At 38.0% G+C, this 23,022-nt stretch overlaps 1 protein-coding gene across 10 annotated transcripts in view; it reads right to left on the reverse strand.

Moving 5' to 3' along the window:
• Positions 1-23,022, reverse strand: part of ANKRD17 (ankyrin repeat domain 17) — a 163,841-nt gene that overhangs the window by 881 nt on the left and 139,938 nt on the right. For 9 of the 10 annotated variants that reach the window (XM_067736247.1, XM_067736241.1, XM_067736240.1 and 6 more), the window contains 5 exons: positions 20,617-22,253; positions 13,950-14,147; positions 1,685-1,933; positions 1,002-1,180; positions 434-598 (listed from right to left, as the gene is read on the reverse strand). In XM_067736247.1, the coding sequence (XP_067592348.1) occupies positions 434-598; positions 1,002-1,180; positions 1,685-1,933; positions 13,950-14,147; positions 20,617-22,253 (2,428 nt within the window). The remainder of the gene's footprint in view (positions 1-433; positions 599-1,001; positions 1,181-1,684; positions 1,934-13,949; positions 14,148-20,616; positions 22,254-23,022) is intronic. The other variant, XM_067736242.1, reaches the window with a different exon arrangement.

Here is a 23,022-nt window from a genome sequence, read left to right on the forward strand (position 1 = left end):
GAAGGAAAATGAATCAGGTATTAAACATATACCATAATAAGCTAAAATATACAACCATTTCTGTGCATTTTCACAGTTATATACTGTTTTGACATTTATAATACTTTTAATAAATAACCTCTAGATGGCCCTTTTCACACCACTAGTAAATTCTGATACATAAGATTACATTACAACACTTTGCAACTTAAAATGTTTTACTTACCACCCAACAGAATATATTAATTATGCCTTTCATAATTTTAGCCCCAAACCACTACCTTTGGTACCATTTTCCATATCATTCTGCTGTATTTCAGCTCATTAAACTTCCCTCAATTTCCTCAACTGCTCAAATTCACCATACTCTCTCACAACAATGATTTATCTATATCCCATTTGTCTTGGCAGCTCATAAACGCTAAATAAAAGTTCACTGAATGATCAGCCTTACCGTTTGAGGGCCATTATTTTCTGTGGAGCTTGAAACCATCTTTATCAGGGAATTCCAAGAGGGGTCCGCAGCATGAGGGCCATTAAATATGGGTCCTCCAGCACCATCAGGAATAGGTGCTACTGGAGGAATCATTGCATTCCCATACACAGAAAAAGGCATACCCTTAAAACAGGAGAAAGCAAAGATTATGGACATTCAAGTCACTGGTTACTTTTCCCAGTATAATCAATAGCCTTAAAACTGATATTTGAAACTTCACCTCATTTTGGAAAAGTATAAGTTATCTAGGTGATGTAAAAATTATTTTCCATAATATGATTTCTTCTAGCACTAAACAGAAGATACTATAATCCTAGTATATAAAATATTTTGTCAAAAAACATTTCTCTAAACTGGGACAAAATCAGGATTTATAAATGTTTATATTTTAGCCAGCTTTTGACCTATAATTCCAAGCCAAAGCTCCAGCATCATTTCAGAAACGCTTATACTCTGGTAAGTGAAATAAGGCTAATAATCAGAAAATCATTTCGAAATAATGAAAATGCTTTTAAATCACCATTACCCCAACTTTAGGAAAGTCCATGTATCCTGCAGGAACATGCTGATGGAATGTACCAGAAGGAGTTACAATTCCTGTACTCTCTCGCTCCATTGCTTGATGCTGTGAAAACACTCCTGGATCAGACATTGGCCTGTGCATCATAGGATTTCCCATACCAGGGTTACACCAGTCTACTTTGTCTGAGGGAAAATGAAGAGGCAGAAAAAAATAATTGGTGATATTTAAAATCAGAAAGCAAAAAAAATTTACATATTTTGAATATTTTCCATATTGAATTGTGAATTCCTTCAGAATCATGACCTACTTTTATATATTTATCACAGTATTTCCATGTTTGTAGGTAGTGACATAATAGCCTAACAAAGTAATATAAACACTTTGTGTTACAAAACAAAAAAAGCTAAGATAAAAGCTTAAGAGACCCAAAAGAAATATTAATATTTCCTTAATATGAAGAAAATAATATGCTTGCATTAAACTATCTTCAGAAAGCAATGATAAATTCAGTAAGAGCTCACATGGGAACAAAAAAATGTTTCAAACTCTTAAATAAATTGATTAGTCAAAACAAAAAGACATGAATACAGATTTTTAAAGAATGCCTATGATAATTAAATACTGCTTACAATATTTTAGTTAAATGCATAAACTTACTTTCCAGTAAGCAGAATAGCATATCATACCTTGATTGCCACCAATCCCTTCAAAGGACCAGATGCCACTATGCCCTACTGATGTGGACAAATTACTCCCAATAACAGATGGAGCTGAAGTTCCAGTTTGCCTGATACGTGCAGAACGTTCCGTCCCAATAGGGACTGGAACTTTTCTATCCTGAGAGACGTTGCTGGGCTTTTCTGACCCTAAAGGTACTGATGATGGGGCAGGAGAAGGTGCACGAACTCCGGAGGATACCGACTGTGCAGGAGAATCTAAAGAAAAGATATTTTCAAATAATATACATGTCAACTATACAGCCTGTACTTTTGTAAAACAGAATCTTAAATTCTGAAGATATCTTAAATATGCATTCTTTGAGGAAAAAATGAAATTTGAGTATAATGCTTAGATAATAAATTATGTATATTAAAATTTGGTTAAAGTTCTATGACTCTGCAGTCAGCTTTTAATTCGGCTCACAATTTTCCCATTTAGTTTCATGATAGTAGAATGTGAAGGTGTGAATGCTGCAACTACACACTAATTAATATTTAAATAAATTTACCCTTGACAGTGGGTAAAATAGAACACCAGAGCAATGAGAAGACAATGTTTAAATTAAAAAGACAAACAACAATGACAACAACAAAATGGAGGTGGGGAAAACCACTGCCTGTACTGGCAATTCTCAAACTATTTTCCTTGGGAACATTTGTCCCTTGGTATGTTATGATGAAAAAACAAAGATATTCAGGTATCTAACAAATTTGGAAGATCAAGCTTAAGAAAAAAATAAGTTTCTTTAAATCAGGACTTCACAGAACTTTAATATGCTGATAAAATACCAACAGAAGGCTATGCTTCATAACCCAACTGTTTCATTCTATCTTGTGGGTATTCCACAGAAAACTTTTAGAAATGGCGGTTTAAGCTCTACTTATCAAAACAAAGCTAGTTCTTAATATAGGCAATTTGGGAGCATTCATTAGTGATATAATCTCTTTACACACTACAGAGAAGAAGGATAAACAAAAATAACCAAAACTGTATTTCTTATGAAAAGTTCAAATCTCAAGCACATTCAAATTTAAATAGAGTCTGAACTGTGGAGGAGCTTGAAGCTTAAAAGTCAAAACAGTTGGGCTTCCCTGGTGGCGCAGTGGTTAAGAATGCGCCTGCCAGTGCAGGAGACACGGGTTAGAGCCCTGGTCCGGGAAGATCCCACATGCCACGGAGCAACTAGCCCATGCGCCACAACTACTGAAGCCTGTGCTCTAGAGCCCACGAGCCACAAGTACTGAGCCCGTGTGCCACAACCACTGAAGCCCACGAGCCTAGAGCCTGTGCTCTGCAACAAGAGAAGCCACCGCAATGAGAAGCCTGTGCACCGCAACCAGAGTAGCCCCCGCTAGCCACAACTAGAGAAAGCCTGTGTGCAGCAACGAAGACCCAACGTAGCCAAAAATAAATAAATAAATAAATAAATAAATTTTTAAAAAGTCAAAAGAGTTACCTGCATAGATACAACTTATTCATAACTGACTCTATGCCCTAGTGATAGTCATTTAATATTTTTTCATTTATGTTTGCATTTAAGTTTTCTATATGTATGTGTGTGTGCGTGGGAATGTGTGTGTGTGCATGTATCTATCCAAAAGGACTCAGGTAGCTAATAAATTTACAAAATCAATCAATCTATCTGTACACACAAACATAGTGCTTCTATATCCTGAGGTACTTTTCAGGGAGCTTGGAAGACAAAGAAAATTCAATAATATTATTGGCCTGAACATGTTTTTTAGAAGACTTCTCACATATATTTTAGAATCATACAAAATTGGAAAGTACTGTAGGGATCAATTCCATCTTACTAGTACTTGCAGAAGTCTATTTTGGTTAAATTGATAGTACCGCCACTCAATGAGATGTAGTGACTATTAACTAAAAGGAATGAATGCTAAAGTACCTTATAAATTATAATTTATTGTATGGATACTGATTTCACTGGGGAACAAAAACATGAAACATGGACTTAACTGTAAAAGTAAACCAAGAAAACTATTACCTTCTAATGAAAAATAAAAATATATTTCCTGCGGTCATGGATCCATTAGCATTACTTGACAGCATTTACTTTTAACAAATGATAAGAAAATGGAAAAGCCACATGTGTCTTCAAAAAAATTATAAATATTTAAAAATTCATCTTACAGTGGTATAAGAAGGAATTCTAGGATGATGGAAGTAACAGTAGCACAGGTTTTGATTCTTCCCATTAAAAAAAGCCACTAAGTTAGCTAAGCCCAAAACCCATGCCCATGGATAACATCTATAACAAAACAGACAAGATATCCAAATGAATCCAAAGATACAAGTGAATGGGGACAAATCACCAACAGCTATAAGACTCATGTAGTAGCAGCATCTGTGTGGAAGGAAGCAATTCTCTAGACCTGAGAACAGAAGAGCCACAAAACAGTCAAAGGTATTCAAAGGAAAGCAGGGCAGGCCAATCTGAGAACAGCAGGTGAAAGTGGGAGAGTTCTGCCTATGCACGGGTGATTGTAAGGGATTCACAGTAAGGTCTGAAAAAGCTGGAGCAACTTGGCCCCTATGACTTTTAAAAAATATATATTTATTTATTTATTTATTCGGCTGCATTGGGTCTCAGTTGCAGCAGACAGGATCTTCGTTGCAGCATGTGGGATCTTTCATTGCGGTGCACGGGCTTCTCTCTAGTTGTGGCACGTGGGCTCCAGGGCAGTGGTCCCCAACCTTTTTGGCACCAGGGACCAGTTTTGTGGAAGACAATTTTTCCACAGGGTGGGGGATGTGTGTGGGGGGTGAGGAATGGTTCAGGTGGTAATGGGGGTGATGATTCAGGTGGTAATGTGAGCTATGTGGAGCGATGGGGAGCAGCAGATGAAGCTTTGCTTGCTCGCCTGCCACTCACCTCCTGCTGTGAGGCCCGGTTCAGACGGGGGGCTGGGAACTCCTGCTCTAGAGTGTGCAGGCTTAGTTGCCCCACAGCATGTGGGATCTTAGTTCCCTGATCAGGGATCGAACCCACGTCCCCTGCACTGGAAGGCAGATTCTTAACCACTGGACCATCAAGGAAGTCCTCGCTATGACTTCTTAAAAGTACCTGCTGATAAAGTCCTACACTGACAAGAAACTTCTGGGAACAGATTCTAAACTGAACAGGAAAGCGACAACAAAAGCAAAGTGAAGAAAATATCCAGTCAAGAGTAGGGCAGAGGTGGAAGAGGTGGGTAGGCTGGATGGTTGGGTAAGGACAACAAAGCCAAGAGATTTAACAAAGTATAAGACCATATTTTTGCACACTTCCTTATAAGAGGAAATTCTAGAGTCTTTAAGCTAGAGAAGATATCTGGATCCACTTACTCCTTCTAAATGTTCAGGAAAACTCACTTCATTAAAAAATTCAAAACAAAATAGAACTGCAGTCGAATTCCATGCAAAGCTATTCTATTAACTAAAGGAGATATGGACCCATAATAACTTGTAGACCAGAGGTCCCCAACCCCTGGGCCGCAGACCGGTACTGGTCCTCGGCCTGTTAGGAACCGGGCCGCACAGCACGAGGTGAGCGGCGGGCAAGCGAGCAAAGCTTCATCTGCCACTCCCCATCACTCCCATTACCCCCGTCCATAGAAAAACTGTCTTCCACGAAACCAGTTCCTGCTGCCAAAAAAACCAGTCCCTGGGCTTCCCTGGTGGCGCAGTGGTTGAGAGTCCGCCTGCCGATGCAGGGGACGCGGGTTCGTGCCCGGGTCCAGGAAGATCCCACATGCCGCGGAGTGGCTGGGCCCGTGAGCCATGGCCGCTGAGCCTGTGCATCCGAGGGGCCGCAACGGTGAGAGGCCCGCGTACCGCAAAACAAAACAAAACAAAACAAAACAAAACAAACAAAACAAAAAAAACAAAAACAAAACCAGTGCTATAGTTTAGTCTAATATTCTAAAGGCACATCAGAAAGAGACTATAATCTAAAATTCCAAAGTGAGCTTAAAGAAATAAAAGATTTGAAAGAACAGCATAATTCAGAATTAGTAAAACTAGAAACAAGATGACAAAACTCAGGAAAGGATTAGAAATGAAAGAATATTCCAGAAAAGACTAAATCGAACTGCAAGGAACACAAGCAGTTGTAAATATGATACACAAAGTTCTATTTTTTGTTTTTTAAACTATATATTGAAAGGGCACAATTATATACCTGAGAAAAATCAACCCAGAAAACTAACACGAAGACACAGTCAAAGGTGACAGGGAGGAAGGAAGCAGAGATGGAAGGCAAGCAGGAAGGACTGATGGAAGGAGAACGAATGAATTCTACCTTTCCTCAGACTCATCTCTGGAAGCCTGCCCTAACTTCTACGCTAGAGCTAGTTTTTCACTCTTTTACTGTATCCTTCAAAAAACAAAAGCAAAGCAAAATAACAGAAACCCTCCATATTCTGTTTTTTTAATTTATTTTTTTATTTTTGGCTGCTTGCGTCTTCATTGCTGCAAGCGGGCTTTCTCTAGTTGCGGCGAGCAAGGGCTACTCTTTGTTGCGGTGCCCGGGCTTCTCATTGCGGTGGCTTCTCTTGCTGTGGAGCACAGGCTCCAGGCACGCAGGCTTCAGTAGTTGTGGCATGCAGGCTCAGTAGTTGTGGTGCACAGGATTAGTTGCTCTGTGGCATGTGGGATCTTCCCAGACCAGAGATCGAACCTGTGTGCCCTGCATTGGCAGGTGGATTCTTAATCACTGTGCCACTAGGGAAGTCCCAAGAAACCCTCTATATTCTGTTTAAATGAGCAGAATAACGAGGCTTGCCTGCTAACCCACCTCATTTAAGAAATTTGCCCTGGGACTTCCCTGGTGGCACAGTACATAAGAATCCACCTGATAATACAGGGGACACTGGTTCGTTCCCTGGTCCGGGAAGATCCCACATGCCGTGGAGCACCTAAGCCCATGCGCCACAACTATTGAGCCTGCGCTCTAGAGCCCGCAAGTCACAACTACTGAGCCCTCATGCCACAACTACTGAAGCCCGTGTGCCTAGAGCCTGTAGTCCACAACAAGAGAAGCCACCGCAATGAGAAGCCCGCGCACCGCAACGAAGAGTAGCCCCTGCTCACCACAACTAGAGAAAGCCTGAAAAAATAAAAATTTGCCCTTTTCACAGATTCTGCCACCTCACTAGCCATAGTTCGTTGTTTTTTTATTTTATTTTTTTTAAGTTTATCAGATGACTGTTTTCTGCTTCCTTCCTGATGGCTTAACTGGACTAACAGCAGGCATCTGACTGAACAATGATCTACTTCAGGCTAGCTGGTAATCTATGACTTACGACCTTACTTGAACATATGAGCTGAGCCAACCATATTTCTCAATCAGAAAGGTGGAATTGGTAAACAGAGAAAAACTGGCTTAATTAACTCTGAATTAAATCTTTGAGGACCGTATATAAGATGAGATTACGAAGAAGCCTAGGTGTAAAGAGAGTAAGCAAGATAAGAAACAGACCATGAGTGAGAGATCATAAATCCACTATAGAAAGAGAGAGAGTTGCTGTACTAAATCCTGGACAGTTCTGAAGATCGCCCTGCACAGCCTTAAAGTAAATACCATTTTCCTTGAGATTGCTTGGGTCGGTCTATATTCTTTGCTACGAAAAGAGCATAATTATAACTTCTCTTCTCATCTCTAATTATTATAATTTCTTTAATTAGAAAAAAAGAAGCAAAATCTAAATCAGAGTCATGTTATTAAATATGCTAACATATATTAGAGAAAGAAAAGGTTTTAGAGGTTTTGTGGGATCCTATATAATCTTGGGAATCTGTTTTAGAAAAAGAATGTGAAACTACAAATACAAAATCAGGTACAGGACCTTGGCAGGGCCCCCTGCAAATAAGATTATCCTGAAACTGAAGCTTCAGTAAATCCACCTCAGTTCTGAAATGACAACAGGGTCCTGAATTCAAATTGAAAGAGCAATGTGACTTACAAATGGAAAAAGTGCTCCTGCAGGAAAATTACACTGTACTTTCATGCTTCAGTTCAGTGTTGATTAAACTATAGTAGATCATGAGATGAATGTGGTTGGTCATGACTAACGTAAAAAATTGTTTTAAAGGTTAAAGAAAACAGAATAGAAAATACCAGCATGCAACATATATTGTAAGGATAAGTATTGTTTTGTAAATATATTTCAATCACACACAGGTACATGTGTACTAAGTCACGATATAAAATTAGTTTTTTCCTTAAAAAACTGTTAATGCTTTTTTACTGCTTTTTGATCCGACAACAGCTTTGTAAGACTGAATGTCAAAATGGCCCACTGACTAAATTTGCCAAGGCCTGAAACTCACAGACCAGAGCCAGTGATCAGTACTCAATGCATGGACTGGTTGAATGTTGGTAGGATAGACCTTAGCAGTTTGAGTGGAATAAGGGCTGAAGTGATCTCTGCCCAGACTGTATGCAGCAGGGTCTCCGGCATCACCAATCTGCTGTTTGGGGGCCTCAAGGAAGGTTCTTTGCTTTCTTTCTTTTTTTTTTTTTTGAAGGAAGGGACCCATGTCCCCCACATCCCAACTTAATTTGCCAGAGTCCTAATACCATGTCCTGATGTCCTAAAGAGGGGGAGGGAAAAGAAAAGTGGAATGTATGGAGAAGTGGTGATAAAACCTGTTCAAGTACATAAACCAGATACATATATTGTGAAAAATAAGTCATGCTTCTGTGGTTAGTTCTACAACAGCACCCAGAATGGCAATTTTTAAGAAAAATATAAATACTAAAAACAAAATTTTAAAAGACTACCAGAAATAAACAAAAACATGAAATTACACTCATGTGAACAGATTACCTAAAGAAGAGTTAGAAGTCAGATGAAACAAACTAAATGGTCATTAAAAAGTATTAAGATTTACATTAGGTAAGGAAAATGAAAACTAGTTAAAAGCTCAGTATTAAAGGTAAAAAAGTCTGAGAGTCTTGCCTGAATCAATCATTCTAACAGTTGCAAAATGATGACTCAAATTATAATTCCTCTACATTTATGAGTTGTCATTATACTGTAAGGAGCAACATTCCCTCTTCTGCATTTTAAAATTTTATTTACAATCATTATGTAAACATGGGTTTTTGTTTTATTCAATGAGCTGACATTATTCATTTTGATGGTCAAATTGTCCTGAATTTGGCTAGTGGGAGCCCCTTTCAAGCCGCCTCCTGTGTCCTTTTGACATGTCCCAATCATCTGAGCACTGAATTACTTTCTGACACTCTAAGACTTTTGCAGGCTCCCCTTATACTTTCCCTGCCCCAGCTCTCCAATCAGCTATTTCCCCAAGAAGACCTAGTTTCTTTTAGTAAACTAAAATATTTAACAGACAGATCTGGACACTGAATACGCTTAGTGCTACTGAAAATTCATTGCTTCTAGGCCCTTTCAGTAGGCAGTGCTGGGGGGGTGGCGAAATGGCAATTTTATATGATTCAATGCAACACATAACGTCATTTTAAAATTATGAGTTCATGGACTTCCCTGGTGGCACAGTGGTTAAGAATCCGCCTGCCAAAGCAGGGGACACGGGTTCAAGCCCTGGTCCGGGAAGATCCCACATGCCGCAGAGCTACTAAGCCCGTGCGCCACAACTACTGAGCCTGCGCTCTAGAGCCCATGCTCTGCAATACGAGAAGCCACTACAATGAGAAGCCCGTGCACCTCAACGAGAAGTAGCCCGTACTTGCTGCAACTAGAGAAAGCCCGCTCACAGCAAGACCCATCGCAGCCAAAAATAAATAAATTTATTTTAAAAAATAATAATAAAAGAAAAAATAAAATCATGAGTTCATATTGATCCTCTAATTCCAATCCAATTCCATGGGGTTTTTCCTTGCCTTACTCTACTCTATATTTCTCTCTTCTTACAGTGAGAATCCTGGATCACATCATCATCAATATTTTTACTTATTCATTTGCTCAACCTTACAATATACCCCATATAGTTTTAAAATTGTTTATCTATAATATTATAAAAAAACAAATGTCCTAAGTAGAATTGCAGATTTGTCTGAAGTTTATTTGTCTTTAGACTGAAGGGTATACAAAATACTACTGTCTTTAAGAGTTTTTTGGATTGTTTCTTTTTCTTTTAGTAGGTTTATGTTAATAATCTAAAATACAGATAGGTTTACTTGTTTCTATTTACATTCAATTTTAGTGTTTTCCCCTTTATCAAGGTTGGTTTTGTTTTAAATTTATAAATATTATCATGGTTACAAAAATAAAACTATTATTTCTACTGAGATAATTGCTACTTCTCCACCCCCCTTCCCTTATATTCTGCCTGAAAGTCTGATGAGGAATAAGAATTGTCTCAAAGCAACTCCCCACATATTAATTATAAATTACAAAGGGAAAAATGACAATATGACAGTGTAGAAATCTGTGAAACCAAGAGATCAAAGTTAATAGCACCAATAATAGCACAAACTGACATTTTATACCTTCTAATGTCAGTGAGAAGGGTGCAATGTTGACTAATACTAATATTCGTGTCAAAAATATATAACTTAAACTTAATCATGAAGAAATATCAGAAAAACAAACTCAGGCATTTTACCAAACAACTAACCTATAATCTGAAAAAAAAAAAAAAAGCATTCTTTGAAAGATACAGAAAGGCTAAGGAAACAGTTCCAGATTTTCTGAGACTAAAAAGACATGGGAATTAAATGCAATCTGTGATACTGATTTGAATCTTGAATGAGAGGAAGTAATAACGGCATTATTGGGACAAGTGATGAAATGTGAATATGGACTATACATTAGATAATAATAATGTATCAATGTAAAATTTGCTGAAATTGACAACTGCATTGTAGTTGTGGAAGAGAATGTTCTTGTTCTTCCAAAATATTATAATTTGGAGTATGTAGGGGAAATCAGCTTGATATGTGCAACTAACTCTAAAATGATTCAGGAAAAAAAACCCCTACAATCCCTACACATACTCTACACACACACATGTACACAGACACACACTCACTCACTCATACACACAGGGATACATGGTGGGGAAAGGGAGGAATGTGGCAACATGTTAACAATTAGTGAGTGGGAGTGGGGGGATATACACGGGTTCTTTGTGCTACGCTTTAAAGACCCTAGAGATATAATCAAATGCAACATGTTTACCTTGAGTGGTTCATGGTTCAAAAGGGGAAAAAAAATTTCTAATGTATTTCCTAAAGTAATAAACATTAGTATCAGTAAGTATGTTTTATTTTATATTAAAACATTCTCTGCTTCTGAGAATCCATTCTATTTTAAAGATTAAGTACCAAAAAATTTCAGGTAACACATTTCAATAGCAATGATGTTACCATTTTAACACCTTTTCTCCCAATTCCTATTTCTTTATGAACATGAAAATCAAAGACTATCCTTATTTTTATATAAAAATAGGTGAATATGAATCACCCATATGTAGATATTTTAAGGAAGATGTTTTTATTCCTATAACGGTTTAGTTTCAGCTCAACATACTCAGAAGACACTGATTCAGATCTGTTCTATACTTAGGAATAAAAACTAATTTTAAGAGGAGTCAAAGAAAAAACTAAGCAGGTAAAATCATTCAAAAATTATGTTTCAGACTTTTTAATCACCGGCTACTTATAAATATGTTTGCTCTTCTGTTACCATTCCATTAGTACATTTCTAAAACTATTAGAAAACAGGACTAACACTTACTGTTCATTATCATCAAAAAGAAGAAAGACCAACAGTAATAGTAGATAATAGTAGTAATAGTAGATAATAGTAGACCAATAGTAATAGTAGATTATCCCATTTACTCCTTAAACTAATCCAGTGTGGTGGATATTAACAGATCAGAAAATTGAGGTTCACTGAAATGACTTGTCTAAGCTCACCTACCTGTCTATATTAGGATTTTGCTGACAAAGGCAATCTGGGGGGGAAATTACCTTGAAAAGTATCTAAACCTCAGTAAATTAACTGTTGTTATTGTTATTATCATGTAACATATGGTTATTAGCTATACTACAAACAGAGTTCATTGGTAATCCTCAATATTTTACTTTACTTTTTTTTTTCCTTAATTGTTGTAACTTGCCCTAAAATCTCTTCAAATTCACCTCCCTAAAGGGAGAGAACCCTGAATTAGGATAAAGTACCAATTTTTTCTTTTTTTTGCTGCACCACGTGGCGCGGCTTGTGGGATCTCAGTTCCCTGACCAGGAATCGAACCCGTGCCCCTGGCAATGGAAGCTCGGAGTCCTAGCCACTGGACTGCCAGGGAATTCCTCCCCCCTTTTTTGGCCAACTTTTTAAATAAATAAATAAATTTATTTATTTATTTATTTTTGGCTGTGTTGGGTCTTCATTGCTGTGTGCAGGCTTTCTCTATTTCTCTAGCTGCGGCAAGCAAGGCTACTCTTGGTTGCAGTGTGCAGGCTTCTCATTGCGTTGGCTTCTCTTGTTGCAGAGCATGGGCTCTAGGCACGTGGACTTCAGTAGTTGTGGCTCACGGGCTCTAGAGCACAGGCTCAGTAGTTGTGGTGCACGGGCTTAGTTGCTCCGCAGCATGTGGGATCTTCCCGGACCAGAGCTCGAACCCGTGTCCCCTGCATTGGCAGGCGGATTCTTAATCACTGTGCCACCAGGAAGGCCCAGGCCAATTTTTAATACAGAGTGAATTACCTTCCATTCAATATATACCTATCAATCTTCCTTATAATAAATAAAACAAATATCCATATTCCTCTAGTACACAGAAATTTATGTTGCATTGAATACAGCTTTAAATAACTGAGGCTATAACCTTTCCTTATAAGCCAGATAGTAAGACTTAAATGTCATAATCAGTTATTCCTTAGAGTTATATTTAGTTTCAGTGTTCTGTTAATAGCTTAGTTTAGATAAGCCAGGCTAAGTAGCTATGTTATAGTATATTCACTTTATCTTCAAAGATGGGTAAAGTATCCTCAATGAGAACTGCTGTAAATTTTTTTTCTTCTTACATTCGTACTTTATTTTCATACTTCTCACTTTGTTTCTGGCATGTTTTTATCACAGTCACTTTGAATTCTTTCTTAAACCACTTCTTTTCACTTAGGGACACCTGTACAAGGATAATTAATATTCCAAGTGACAGTCCTTGTTATTTGACAAACACAAGAAAAACTATAAATATGTAAATTCACTATATGCTACACCTTAGTTCATGCTTTCACTGGCAATGTACTTTGATATGCATCTCTCAAATACTAATATTTTTTTACTCTTTCATTCAGTTAACCAGTCTCTATTAACTGGGCTGTTTCTAACACTGTTAGAAGAAATTTGGTAGTTTAAAAAAAAATGGATTCTTATTAAAATTTCCTCAAGGTGAAAGCAATTTGATGCCTTTATCCTTGCTAAATAAATAAATAACCACAAATAATAGCCTCACTATGGAATTCTCTTAATGTGAGTTGAATTCCCTAATGATGAATGATCTTCCTTGGTCTGAAAAATCTGATCACTGCTTCAAAGTCTGACTACAGTTAAAATCACATATCTGGTAATGTGAAATCAGTTGTATTATTTATGTAATAGATGAGATTTAAAGGTAGACCAAAAGAACATTATATTTATACTACTTTTAAGGCTACAAATCTTTCTTCTTGGAAGCTATATTCTCAAACCTGAAAGTAAATGTGTATCAATAGATGATACAACAAGATTTTTTATTCTCAAAAAATGATCCCTCTTAGAAATTAACTTCAATATAATATGCTAGGTTTGATAGAGCCGAAGTTGATTCTAATACTTTAAAAACCTGGAAATTCTATTTAAATTCCTCCTGATTTCAGATTGCCATGAATACAAATTACATTTTTATAGAAATTAAATTATTAAGAGATTTAAAACTTAAAGACTCCAAACTTTGAAAAACTTAAAACCTTTTGTTTTTTGGGGGATTTTTTTGTGGTATGCGGGCCTCTCACTGTTGTGGCCTCTCCCGTTGCGGAGCACAGGCTCCGGACGCGTAGGTTCAGCGGCCACGGCTCACGGGACCAGCCACTCCACGGCATGTGGGATCTTCCCGGACCAGGGCACGAACCCATGTCCCCTGCATCGGCAGGCGGACTCTCAACCACTGTGCCATTAGGGAAACCCAAAACCTTTTGTTTTCTAAGGGAACATACAGACAAACTCTTCCTCTGGAACTACAGTGTATATTACTCACCATTTGATGCTGATGAACATGGAGTCAACAAACTAAGTGGGGAAAAATGTTGTCTGTTAAAGTTAGCAGCTGTGGGTGCTCCTCCAAGGGGTGCCCCAGGTCCATACATTTGACCTCCTGAAAGGTTTGAGGCAAAGTTTCCCAAATGTGTAGAAGAAGGTGTTACAGAACCATATGGTGAGTCCATATTGACAATACCTATAATGTAGAAGATAATCATAATTTATAATAGTTACCCCTAGGAGATATAATTAGAAAAACCTAAAATTCCAAGAGGTCCCTAATATATCCAAAAATATTTTAGATTATTAAAAAAATTTCTCCTTGCTTACTTCTTCCAGTCATTCCACTCATTATTCCACTCATTATTTCCCCCTTTATTTCCTAAATATAGCTATGAAAAAGAAATTACCAAGGAAAACATTTTACATTTAATTTTAATTCTGACATTTTATTACTTATTATAGAATACATATAGATTTAATATTAACACTAGAATTTAAATAGGTTTAGTGGCCAAGGAGTTGTATAAAATTTTACCTTTAAAAACGTATGGGGAAGGGAGGGATGAGTAGGCAAACCACAAAGGATTTTTAAGGCACTGAAAATACTCTGGATGGTAGTATAATGGTTACTATACTAGACTTTTGTTCAAACCCACAGAATGTACAGCACCAAGAATGAACCCCATGTAAACTACAGACTTTGATAAGGATGTGTGACTGTAGGTTCATCAACTGTAACAAAAATACCATTCTGAAGTGGGATGTAGTAATAAAGGAGGCTATGCCTGTGTGAAGGCAGGGGGTATATGGAAAACCCCTGTACTTTTCTCTCAATTTTGCTGTGAACTTAAGAGTGCTACTAAAATAAAAAAACAAAAACAAAACCGAAAAAACCCCACAAAACTAAAAACAAACCAAAAAAAAACTATAGGAGAAAAAAAAAGATTGTAGCTATACTTTTTTTTTTTTTTTTTTGGTGGTACGTGGGCCTCTCACTGTTGTGGCCTCTCCTGTTGCAGAGCACAGGCTCTGGACGTGCAGGCTCAGTGGCCATGGCTCACAGGCCCAGCCGCTCCGCGGCATGTGGGATCTTCCCGCACGAACCCGTGTCCCCTGCATCGGCAGGTGGGCTCTCAACCACTGTGCCACCAGGGAAGCCCCTGTAGCTATACTTTTATAATAGAGAGATCTGACAATCAGCATCTTAACTAAGTGGCCATGCTTTCCATAGATAAGAGAAGGACAATCTGTCACTGAGTGCCTCCTGATACAATACAGTGTGAGATTCAAACATTACCTATCTGATGTTCCTGCTAGAAATGATTAACCAGAATGTAACCACAGATTGAGAAAACAGGTCAATCTGAAATGCAGGACATTCTTCAGTACAACTGGACTCTTCAAAGGATTCAATGTCAAGAAGAACAAAAGAAGGTGGTGAGATGTTTTAGACTGTGGGAGATCAAAGAGACATAATAGCCAAAAGCAATGTGTGAATCTTCATTGGTTGGATCAAAAGGAGAAAAAAATGAAACATACAGGCATAAAGGGTATATTTGGGATGATGGTACTACATATTGGGTGCTATTACTGAATTAATGTTAATTTCTAGGGTGTAGAAATAGTGGTATAGCTGTAAAGGCAAACATGCCTATGTTGACCTGAATCTAATACTTCCCTCTGATAGACTCTTAAGTTAAACTTCATTGCTAATTTTGGCTCCAATCAACTGTACACCCCAAAACCTTACCTCCTGATATAGCACGGCTTTTTTCTATACTTTTCCACAAAACAAGAATTTATTTATTTTTCTCTAAATCTTAATTTTAGTCTTTCTTAACACATTACCTAGATTTCACATTTTTTGAAAAGTGAAGTACTTTCACTAAATTCCAACTCTACAAAAATGAAATATAAAAGCATTTCCAATTAATCCCCAAAATATACAAACAGCTCATGCAGCTCAATATCAAAAAAAACAAACAACCCAATCGAAAAATGGGCAGAAGATCTAAATAGACATTTCTTCAAAGAAGACATACAGATGGCTAAAATCACATGAAAAAATGCTCAACATCACTAATTATTAGAGAAATGTAAATCAAAACTACAATGTGGTATCACCTCATACCGGTCAGAATGGTCATCATCAAAAAATCTACGAACAATAAATGCTGGAGAGGGTGTGGAGAAAATGGAACTGGCCTACGCTGTTGGTGGGAATGTAAATTGGTACAGCCACTATGGAGAACAGTATGGAGGTTCCTTAAAAAACTAAAAGCAGAGCTACCATATGATTCAGCAATCCCACTCCTGGGCATATATCCAGAGAAAACCGTAATTTGAAAAGATACACACACCCCAATGTTCACTGCAGCACTGTTTACAACAGCCAGGATATGGAAGCAAACCTAAATGTCCATCAATGGAGGAATGGGCAAAGATGTGGTACATATATACAATGGAATATTACTCAGCCATAAAAAAAGAACGAAATAATGCCATTTGCAGCAACATCAATGAACCTAGAGATTGTCATACTGAGTGAAGTCAGACAGAGAAAGACAAGTATCATATACTGCTTATATGTGGAATCTAAAAAAAGAGTACAAATGAACTTATCTATGAAACAGAAATAGAGTTACAGATGTAGAGAACAAACTTAACAGTTACCAGGGGGTAAGGGGCAGGGAGGGACAAATTGGGAGATTGGAATTGACATATACACACTATTAGACATAAAATAGATAACTAATAAGAACCTACTATATAGCACAGGGAACTCTATTCAATGCTCTGTTATGGCCTATATGGGAAAAGAATCCAAAAAAGAGTGGATATATGTATAACTGATTCACTTTGCTGTAACCTGAAACTAACATAACACTGTAAATCAACCACACTCCAATACAACTTTTTTAAAAATAAAAAAATGAAAAAAGTAAAAGCATTTCCAATGTACTAATTAGCATATGAAGCTTTTACAACCAAATTATATTGATTCTATTTAGTATTAAGAGAAAGTGTTTTTGAAAGTACATGAAAATATTTCAATCAACCCCCAGCAAGGAAATATTTACTGACCATGTTCTTTACATTCTATTTATGTGTTATAGAAATAGGTAAAAATAACAATCAGTTTCCATTCTATTTAGAAATTTTTAGTCCCAGAATGTCATCTCTTCAATAACACATAACAAGTTGGCAACCTTTCTGTAAAGGGCTAAATAATAAATATTTTTAGGCTGTCAGCAGAGCATGGAAGCAGCCATAACACAATATGTAAATGAATGGGCATAGATGTATTTCAATAAAACTTTTATTTATGAACACTGAAATTTGAATGCACTATTTTATTTTTTAAAAATTATTTATTTATTTATTTTTGGCTGCATCGAGTCTTAGCTGTGGCACGTGGGCTTCTCTGTAGTTGTGGCGCACGGGCTCCAGAGTGCGTGGGCTCTCTAGCTGCAGCACCAGGACTTAGTTGCCCCATGGCATGTGGGATCTTAGTTCCCCGACCAGGGACTGAACCCACATTCCCTGCACTGGAAGGCGGATTCTTAACCACGAGACAACCAGGGAAGTTCCGAATGTACTATTTTTTGTGTCACATATTATTCTTTTTAAAAATTAAAAAAAATTTTTTTAAATATTACATAATTGTTATAACTCAATTAAAAAAACCCACAAATATAAAATCAGGTAGTATGCCATACTTGGCACATGGACCATAGTTTGTCTATCTCTAGCATGAAATTATCTTTATTTTTATTTTATTATTGCTTTAATGGTAGACTTTTTCTTAACATCTTTATCGGAGTATAACTGCTTCACAATGGTGTGTTAGTTTCTGCTTTATAACAAGTGAATCAGCTATACATATACATATTTCCCCATATCTCTTTCCTCTTGCATCTCCCTCCCACCCTCCCTATCCCACCCCTCTAGGTGGTCACAAAGCACCGAGCTGATCTCCCTGTGCTATGCGGCTGCTTCCCACTAGCTATCTATTTTACATTTGGTAGTGTATATATGTCCATGCCACTCTCTCACTTAGTCCTAGCTTACCCTTCCCCTCTCCCTGTGTCCTCAAGTCCATTCTCTACATCTACGTCTTTATTCCTGTCCTGCCCCTAGGTTCTACAGAACCACATTTTTTTCCCAATTCTATATATACGTGCATACAGTATTTGTTTTTAGCATACAGTATTTGTTTTTCTCTTTCTTCACTCTGTAGGACACACTCTAGGTCCATCCACCTCACTACAAATAACTCAATGAAATTATCTTTAATTATTTGAAATATTCATATTAAAACACAAAGCTTGGGCTTCCCTGGTGGCGCAGTGGTTGAGAGTCCGCCTACCGATGCAGGGGACACGGGTTCGTGCCCCAGTCCAGGAAGATCCCACATGCCGCGGAGCGGCTGGGCCTGTGAGCCATGGCCGCTGAGCCTGCGTGTCCGGAGCCTGTGCTCCGCAACGGGAGAGGCCACAACAGTGAGAGGCCCGCGTACCGCAAAAAAAAAAACAAAAAAAACAACAAAACCACAAAGCTCAAAATGCAACTTGGTATCCTGGACACTGCAACAGAAAAAGAACATTATTGGAAAAACTGTGGAATCTGAATAAAGTCTGTAGTCCAGTTAATTGTACTGTACCAATATTAATTTCTTAGTTTTAATAAATATATGGTGTAAGAATGTTTACTTAGGGGAAATTGGGGTAATTATAGAAGAAGTCTTCTATAAATCTAAAAATATTTCAAAGTAAAAAGTTAAAAAAGAAAAAGCAGTCATTCAAAACCAGATCTTTAGATCCTCTTTAGATATCAGCACTGTCTAACAGCACTTTTTATATTAACAGATGTGTTCAGTATCTGGGCTCTCCAATATTGCAGCTACCAGCCATTATGTGCTTAACAAGGAAGCACTTGAAATATGACCAGCCTACAGCCACAATGGAAAACAATAAGGGGGATCCTCAGAAAACTAAAAATAGAACTACCACATGATCCAGCAATTCCACTTCTGGCACTATATCCAAAAGAAACACAAACACTAACTCAAAAAGATACCTACACTTCCATGTTCGTAACAGCATTATATACGATAGCTAAGACATGGAAAAAACCTAAGTATCCATCCATGGATGAATGGATAAAGAAGCTGTGGTATGTATACATATATGTATACATACCACACACATACACACACACAATGGGATATTATTTAGTCATAAAAAAACCACAAAAAAACACGAGGAAATCCTGCCATTTCTGACAAAATGGATGGGCCATGAGGGCATTATGCTAAGTAAAATAAGTCAGACAGAGAAAGACAAAAACTGTATGATCTCACTTATATGTGGAATCTCAAACAAACAAACTCATAGAAAAAGAGATCAGATTTGTGGTTACTAGAGGTGGAGGTGGGGTGGGGTGGGGGAATTGGAGGAAGGTGGTCAAAAGGTACAAACTTCCAGTTACAAGATAAGTAAGTATTAGGGATGTAATGTGCAACATAGTAACGGTAGTTAACACTGTTGTATGATACATAGGAAAGCTGTTAAGAGAGACTAAATCCTAAGAGCTCTCATCACAAGGAAAAATATTTTTTCCTTTTTCTTTTTTTTAAAAAATTGTATCTATAGGAGATGATGAATGCTAACTAAATTTACTGCCGCAATTATCTCACAATGTACGTAAGTCAAACCATTACGCTCTACACCTTAAACTCATATACAGTGATGTACATCAATTACATCTCAACAAAACTGGAAAAAATTTTAAAAATGGGCAGTTTGACTGAGATGAATTTTTAATTTTATTAAATTTAAATAGCACATATAGTTAGTGCCTACCCTTTTGAACTATGTATCTCTATATTTTTCTCATTATTTTTAAAACAAAAAAGACAGTCGGAAGTGAAATCAAATTTTAAAAATCTTTGGTAATAATTTTTTATTTGAACTAAAAGCAAACTTTTGATGGCATTATCTTATTAAATTAAAATATGAGGGGCTTCCCTGGTGGCGCAGTGGTTGAGAGTCCGCCTGCTGATGCAGGGGATACGGGTTCGTGCCCCGGTCTGGGAAGATCCCACATGCCATGGAGCGGCTGGGCCCGTGAGCCATGGCCGCTAAGCCTGCGCATCCGGAGCCTGTGCTCCGCAACGGGAGAGGCCACAACAGTGAGAGACCCGCGTACCGCAGGAAAAAAAAAAAAAAAAGACTTTTTAAATTTATTTATTTTTAAAATATTTTTATTTATTTATTTGGCTGCGCCTGGTCTTAGTTGTGGCATGTGGGATTTATTTCCCTGACCAGGGATGGAACCCGGGCCCCCTGCATTGGGAGTGTAGAGTCTTAACCACTGGACTACCAAGGAAGTCCCCTTTTCTTTACTTTGAGAGAGAAAAATATACCTGATGAATAAACTTATTTATAGTAAATTTAAGATAAAAATCCATTACAGCTTCTAAAAAGATTTAAAAAATAATAATGCCATTCTGGACACAGTCAATACAATAGCATTTGAATTAGTACTACTGTCTGTCTATCTGACCCAGTCACAGAGTAAAAGTATTAGAAAATAACCCAGAGTTTCAAAATCATTTGTATAAATGAGCAGCTGCAGAATGTCAGAAAACACAAACTTACCTGAGGGACTTGGAGCAGGTCTCTGTAATGGTGGTCTAAAACCTGGAGCTTTGGAAGTATCAGACTGATGTAAAGGATCTGAATTTGGCAAATATGAGGATTTTCCTGATAGCATAGATTCTGGTGTTGACTGAGATGAAACAACAGATCCTCCCCAGAAGGCATGAGCAGAAGTAGGGCTATTTTCAAACAATGTGCTAAAGGGCCCAAATGGTAAGGGGGCACTGAAATTGGGAGCAATAGGCTTATTTGCTGGATGTATTGAATTTTGACAAGCACTTTGTGTACTTAAGGTTGAAGGTAGCTGGACAGAAGAGGGAACACTGTGAGGTCTTTTAATGTGATTGACACTGAGGACTGCAACAGATGAATTTTGCACAGGAGCTGGATTCTTGTGAGGGGCAGCTGTGCCATGAGAGGGTGGTCTAATAGCAGGGGGTTCCATTTTAGGCGGAGGCTGGGAGCATCCCATTTGTGTCTGAGGCATAGGGTAAGTCACTGGGGCAGTAGAAGGCACCGCCACTGGAGCAGAACTTGTTGTTACTAAAGGAGGAACAGTCATTCTAGCTTCTGGGGGAGGAACCTGAGACTGCTGAAGAGGTGGTCTTGGCTCCTGAGAAACAGATCCCGGAGGTTGCTGCTGAGTAGAATGAACTGATGAACTCCCAGAAGAACTGCTGCTGTTTGGAGGTCTACTGTTTGTTGTTTCTACTACTGGTGGACTACCTGCTTCCTGTTCAGAGGAAGATGCCCCTTTATTTGGAGATGCTGTTCCACAATCCAAAGGGCTGTTTCTAGAAACCCCTCCTGGCTGGGCTGGTGGTGATGGGGAAGATGGGGATGATACTGGGTAGTGTTCTTTGGCAGTAGGCATAGGATATGTGGCATTTGTGGGTGCAGTGCTGTTGTTACTTGCTGTGGTTGTGACTGTTGTTGTGGTGGCATTGGATGTCTTCACAACTGTGACGAAAAGCTGCCTTCTAACAGAAGGTGAACTTGGACTGCCATTTGTAGATGTACCAGGCACCGTTGAAGCTGATGAACTGGTTGTAGTTGTTGGACTTGAAGTTAAAGAACCTGCTGAATTCACCTGAGAACCACTGCTATTCTGATTGCTATGGCGAGGCACCATGTGAGGCTTAGGCGAGTTAGTAGCTCTGGCAGGGCTCAAAGGCCTGACAGGAAAAGGACCCCAAGTGGATTGAGCTGGTGGAAAAGTACCTCCAAAGTGTGTCATGGGCAACCTTGGTGGACGGATCTGCTGGAAAGTTTGAGCAGCAAGCAAAGCATGTGCAAACTGTGGAGGAGGATATGCTAATGGAAGAGAAACTGGAAAACCAGGCCTCACATTATTCACTGGGTTCTTAATGGTTTTGTGAGTAGATGCAGAAGAAATTGCAGGCACAGTGAGTGCTGTGGCAGTTTGAGATGTTGATGACAGAGCTACAGTCGTCATTTTAATTCCCATTAAGGAACTGTTAGCAGCAGTGGTGGTAGGTGCTGATGACCCAATTTTGGAATTTGCTGAGGAGCTTTTCAAACGATTCTTTGGAATAAGTTCATCAATTTCTTTGTCTGGATCCTTGATCAGAGCATTGATCAACTGAGTTGCTTGTCTTGTTGATTCAGTGCCACCCCTATAAGTTGACAAAAAAAAAAAAAATTAGGTCCAATTTCCCCTTTTTAATATGTAAAGCCTAAATTAATTCATGTGTGTATGTGTATGTACACACATACAGAGAACAGATAAAAGTTAAGAAGCAATTTTCTGACTATTTTTGAGGTATTATGCAAACAAAGCAATAAACTCTCCTGACACACCACTATATTTTTCAAAGGAAAAGTAAATGACTTCTTTTCCCAAAAATTTAATTTCACTATTGTTTCCTCAGACTAAACAATCATCTTCCAACTGTGAAATACATTCTAGACAGGAAAAGCACTGCACTTAAAATCCTACGTAATCCATATTGTTACCATGAAGTTGAACAGCTGATCAATATTAAAAGCAGTACAAATAAGCAAGAAAAATAATACCACTAAGAAAATAGTATTTTATTTTAAATCCTGGTAGCTAAGATGACCCCATTTATATTTATTAGTGGTTTCTCTATTAGTAGAGTGATTATTATAACTCTTTTGGACAGATGTCTCAAAATGAGAGAAGAATCCTGATAATTACAACAATGGCCATAAGGTCAAACCCCAGTCTTGGATGTTCAGGAAAATATTTGATTGAAAGGAAAGCCTTATGGAGACCCTAAGGGGAAAATTACTTATAAAGGGTATCTACTTCCCCTCTTCTCTGGATAAGGCAAGTTGTGACTACACCTATCCCAGGGGAGGGATAAACAAGATAGGAGAAGGGGATAAGTGCAAAACAGAGCTGGTTAATTGCTTCCTTCC

Source organism: Pseudorca crassidens, chromosome 4 (assembly GCF_039906515.1).
Source record: "Pseudorca crassidens isolate mPseCra1 chromosome 4, mPseCra1.hap1, whole genome shotgun sequence".
Lineage (NCBI taxonomy): Eukaryota > Metazoa > Chordata > Mammalia > Artiodactyla > Delphinidae > Pseudorca > Pseudorca crassidens.